Here is a 5908-nt window from a genome sequence, read left to right as displayed (position 1 = left end):
AGAGAGAGAGAGAGAGAGAGAGAGAGAGAGAGAGAGAGAGAGAGAGAGAGAGAGAAGGGGAGGGCACTCAGTCGCCCGTGTACCGGCGTGCTATAATCGATATATCGAATTGTTTTGATGGAGAAGAGGTGCACCGTCCGGCCCGGCCCGGCCCGGCCGGCCGCGACGCAATGGGATGAGGCGAGATGAAATAGGATGGGATGGGATGGGATGCGACGTGCCCCGGTTCCAGAATATTTGAGGGTGCGCGAGTCGACCCAGTGCCGCCGCTGAACCGCCCCTATAAATAAATATGGTCAAGGTGACACTTTCGCGCGTTTTAACCCTTCGCGCGAGTCATTCGCTTAATTCCAGTCGATAGCAATTGCACCAAATGAATCTTCTAGTATTTTTTATTACTGATTAGGAGTGGTAATTTATTATCTTGGAAAGAAATGTGTATCAGGATTGCCGCAAAATTGGAAATCAAAAGGTAGAAATCAGGAAAAAATAAGAAAATTTTGCAAAATTTTCTGAAAAGTTAAAATTCTTAGTTTTAAAGAAGTTTAATATGTGTACATTATATGTATGCAGTTTGGGAATATCATCAACTTAATAAAATCCAAACAACATTAATAGTAATTTACATTACTATTAATGTTATATTGTTCTCTCAACAAAATGTTTGATAGTTTCCAAATCAGAACGAAAATACAAAAGATTTTAAAATATTGAAAACATCAGAGAAAATCATGAAATTTTGTTTGGAATTCAGGGAGTTATTGAAGTAAGTTATTGAATTTTGAATTAAGAATAATGAATTTAATTTATTGAAATATATATTCTCTTAAAAGAGAAACATATATAGAATACAGGGTTCTTATAAATACAAAAAATTGAAAAGGATATTCTTTGACCTTTTAGAAGAAAAGGTCTTATGAATGTATATCCTGAACAAATTTTATTTTAAAATTATACGATGTCAAAGTTGAAAGAAAAAGAATAAAAATTATGAAAATTTGGAAAATGCTTAGTGATATTTTACTTTAAATTTTACTTTAAATTTGATGTACGTATTTTAAGAATAATTTTTCTGTACCGAATTACATTTTTACATCCATCAAGGACATGCATAAAATAATATATTTCGAAAATAAAGCAATTAGAATATGTATTTATAAACCTTTTTCTTCTTAACTTGTACACACGATGGGTCATTCGTTGCCTCAGTTTAATTTTCATCATTTTAATAAATATACAAAAATTATTAAATGGTTTTTACACTACTTCAACTTACGTTTTTAAGAAGTATTTATAAGATACCATATTTTAAAAAAATTGTATTTTTATAAATAAATTTTATATAAATTTGTATATAAATGTTATAAAAAATTGTATGTAAATATAACTTTTAATTATTTGATGCTCCTAGCCTTTTCAAAGAAAAAAAATGTAAACATGAACGATCCAATCGTGTTTACTATAAGGATTTTATAAATCATCTTATAATAATAGAAAAAGAATAAATTGATAATAAAAGCGTAAAAGATAAAGGAAAATAGAAAGAATGAAATTGAAAGAAAACAACAAAAAAAACAATAAAAAGAAAGTATAAGATAAAAAGATCTTGTTATAGAGATCCAAAAAACAAAAATAATAATTTCCAGCAACAAGAATTCTCCACAAATTGATCTGCTTGCATTTGGGTTATGTTTATTAATTATCTTGCTAGTTTGGAAATCCGTTGGTAATCTGAATTTCTCCTAACAAATTCTTACAATTTCTTACGCTAAGTGCTTTGTCTTGCTTCTTTTTCCTTTTGCGACTCTGCGGTTGATCGATACCTTCCAGTTAATGAGAGATAATGACAGTTTTACACGAAATTTGCCGAACGTCTATGAAATTCCTCTAAAAAGTAAACTTGTTATATAATTAATTATTTATTAGTTAAACAATTATTTATTTATTTAATTTATATCTGTTAAATTGAGAAAAATTTAAATTTACTGTTGAATATCAAGAATAAGATTTTGCAAAAATGATCAAAGTAATAGTTTATTATTTAAGACGACCATTTTTTGTAAGCCGCTTTCTTAAAATTCCTTGCATCTTTAAAAGGAAAGTATTTGTATTGAAATCCAAGTATTTTATTTAAAATAGAAATCTTAATAGAGAAAGAACAAACGTGTGTCATCCGATTATGCAAAATTCAATATACTTAATTTACAACTCATATTCGAGATAAAAACTTTTCAATCTAATAAATAAAATAAATTTTTGTTAAAAAAATTTTATATGTATTATTAAATAAAATAGACTCAGAAGTATTTAAACATAAATAAGAGATAATATACACTAAGAGATAATATACATTGTATAAAAAAATATAAAAACAAGATGTTTTAAATTTGATTTGTAATTTATTTATGCATATTGACGATATTATTTTCCATTAAATGAAAGTATAATGGCGAATGTATTAAAAATCATAAAGAGAAAATGAGTAAATATTAAATATAATAATTGAATGGAATTAAATATGAATTCGAATACGAATATTATTTTCTATGTTTAATATTTAAATATCTATTGTCTAATACTTAAAAGCGAAAATGTCATATTTTAGCTGCGACTTTCCACTTTCGTCAAATAAGTGTAGGTATGTGATTTATATTGACACATCATATATACATACACATGCATACATTTTTTTTTAAAGTTACGTGCGACCAATGGAATTACAATTGAGACTTGAGTTTCTTTATATTTCTAAAATAATTTCTTTTAATATGCATAATAATAATAATAATAATAATAATAATAATAATAATAACTAAACTTCTCCGCGAGAAGTTTAGTTATTATACGCATTGCTTTAAGTTTTCGCTATCTTAATAAATAAATATTTCAAATAAATTAATCCTTTTATTAAGATACAATGAGAACAAAAAGTATTCGTACAAGAAAATTTTTTATAAGAAAAGTTTTATTTATAGAAAATAAACATTAATTAGCAATTTTATACAATGAATACATTCTGTTCTAACATATACAAATAAATACATGCTTCGCATGTATTTCTGATTTTATAAGTTAAATTTCTCGATTGTACGAAATTTCAGATGATATATTTTCTATAATTAATACACATCTTTTTAGTATATATAATTTTAAGAAACATACAATTTATTTTATACTTTAAGAATAAATTATTAATTACCCAGCAAGAAATGATCATCAACGTCGAATCGATATCGATTCAACATCAATTCGACTACTTATTTCTCGCTGGATAATATTTTTAAAAATAAAGTTTTTTTAAAAAATATTTTCTCTGTACGCGTACTTTTTGTACTCACTGTATATAATTAAAATATATGATTTAATTTTTTTTTTTTATTAAAATGAAGAGATTGACTTTTTCATTTATGTGAATTTAATTTCTAGAATTATTTTAATTTTTGCAATAAATCATGATTTATAAATTATTGTCTATTATTTCTAATATTATTATCACTTTATGTTTATTTTGATTATACTTTCATTGTATTATTATTATCTACCGTTACTATATTTTTTTACACTATGTACTGCTATTTTTTTCTAATACCCTCGTAGTTTATTTTTATAATCTTTGCTAACACAGATTGTTTCTGTTAGTTAAGTAAATAATATATCAACATTTTTTTTAATTTGAAGCGACTTACGTTTCTTTATTTTGTTTCAATTACGGATATTATGCCTTCTCTTTTCTCTACTGGAAAACCAATGAAATTTTTTTTGTCTATATGTATTATAATATTACGAGGTAATGCTCGATGGTCTTATCGACTTCGGTGCACGTTTATCGCGTTTTTTATTTAGACACTCGTAAGAAGTGTGACTCCATTATCACTCTTGTTGTCTTGGTGAAGAATCTTAGAGTCAATGTCTATCGCTGATAACCTTTGACGATTTATATTTAAATTAATTTTTATAGAAAGTTTTCCGGCTTTCTCTCGATCGTTTATTGCGGATGTGAAAAAAACAAAAATGTAAATGTTACTAATAAATATACATTTAGATTTAGATTTTATATACATATATATTTTTAATCTGAAATAATCGACAATTTTTTAAATTAAAAAAGGAAAATATGTATATAGAACATCGAGAGACGGGAATTTCTAATAAATAAAATTGATTTTGTTAATAAAATTATTAATGTATTATTTATAATATATAAATAATATGTATATTATACAATATAATTTTTATAATGAAAGATATAAAAAAAATGATAATTTCAACTTTTCACGCTAATATACGTTAATCATTAATGAATGAGAATAAATTGCATATTTTACCATTTTTCTTACTGAATTTTCTTACTGAATATGAACGAGAAATTGTGGTCAATGGTCAATACTGAACACTATCTCGATAAATATAAAACCTTGTTTCCTTTTATCAAGTTGTTAGTGTAATTTAAAAAAATATATTTATCTTTAATGAATGAATAATCGGGTGATATGTCGACATGATAAATATCGATGTCGGCGGACATCCACGTGCATTCTCGGGTATATTGGCGGATATTTGTAGATTGGCGTAAATTGTCTACGAGTGTTCGCTTTCTGCCTAATAGTGAAACACAGTTCAAAAATAGCAACATCAGTAGAAGCCAAGCAAATATCTTTTAATAACTATCATTCTTTGCTGACCTTCGCTATAGTGCGAACATTATATACCGTCATAATTATCCATATCGTCATAATTAGCAGACGAGCGATGCAATTAAAGCAGAACGAAAACAAAAAGTGAGATAAATATGCGTCACTCGTTTGTAATCTTAAATGCACGCTTTTTATTTATGTTTAAATAACTGAAATCTTTGATGTTGCAAGCCACTCATGAAGAATATTGACTTGCGAGTCCTTAAATAATCGTAATAATAATCCTTACTTTTTGTCGGATTGAAACAAATTGTTTTTATAAAGAATTAAATAGTCACGTTATTTATTTAATTATAATTTAATTTAAATAAGAAGTTTCTTGCATTTTTATTAAATTACATAAAATTATTGATTGAGCTTCTTCCTTCCTTGACTGCTATTTATTTTTAAATTGCTTTTAATATAAAAAAATAAATAATTTTCTAAATTTAATTTAACTTAAATAAAAAATTTCTCACCTTTCTATTAAATTGAGTAGAATTATCGATTAATTTTTTTAATCTTTTTAATTGCTATTTCTCTTTATCTGCTAGTTCTTTTTTTCTTCGCAAAGAAGATTTTTTAGAATTGCTTAACGATTTTTTTATGAATTAACGTCTCGGATAAATGTGCTATTAAATATTATAAAATATCATTATTATATAAGTTGATTATACGAATCGTCTGGAATGTGCTGAAGATTAATAAAAATATTTCGCCGTTAGCAAAACAGCTAATCAATTGATTGTTTATCATTTCTGCAGCGAAAGCAGCATGTTTGTATCCAAACGCAGACTTATATTGAAGACCTGCGGTACCACCACACCTCTACAGTGCTTGGAGCCACTTCTGGAGTTGGTTGAGGAATACACTGGTTTCGACGATGTCGAGGTAGATTACCACAAGAATATTACGATAACATGGGCAGATAAAAGATTTATGACACAATTTAACGTCACGTCGATATTCTAAGGAGAATTTAAACAACAGGAATAAAAATTATTAAATAATATTAAATAAAACAGATTTTATTTCTCTTCTATAATTAATTAGATTTTTTTTTTTCTCGAAAATATCAGATCTAAATATTTCAAAAGAATAGAGACGCGTAGTTACGTAAACTAAGGCACTGTATTATTGTTGGCATAAAATAATTGTATCGTGCTTAAGCAGGATTTTTAAAAGCAGATTTGTAAGGTTCTTCTTTAATAGAAGAAATATATTAAAATGAACAC

The 5908-nt window shown here is 26.2% G+C and overlaps 1 protein-coding gene across 1 annotated transcript in view; it reads left to right on the top strand.

Moving 5' to 3' along the window:
• Nucleotides 1–5908, top strand: part of LOC108694754 (S-adenosylmethionine decarboxylase proenzyme) — a 15554-nt gene that overhangs the window by 6154 nt on the left and 3492 nt on the right. The window contains exon 3 of the mRNA XM_018204414.1: nucleotides 5438–5564. Coding sequence (XP_018059903.1) covers nucleotides 5438–5564 — 127 coding nt within the window. The remainder of the gene's footprint in view (nucleotides 1–5437; nucleotides 5565–5908) is intronic.

The sequence above is a fragment of the Atta colombica genome, unplaced genomic scaffold (genome assembly GCF_001594045.1).
Source record: "Atta colombica isolate Treedump-2 unplaced genomic scaffold, Acol1.0 scaffold123, whole genome shotgun sequence".
Classification (NCBI taxonomy): domain Eukaryota; kingdom Metazoa; phylum Arthropoda; class Insecta; order Hymenoptera; family Formicidae; genus Atta; species Atta colombica.
Note: the sequence above shows the minus strand (reverse complement) of the source record. Positions and strands in the feature narration are given on the sequence as shown.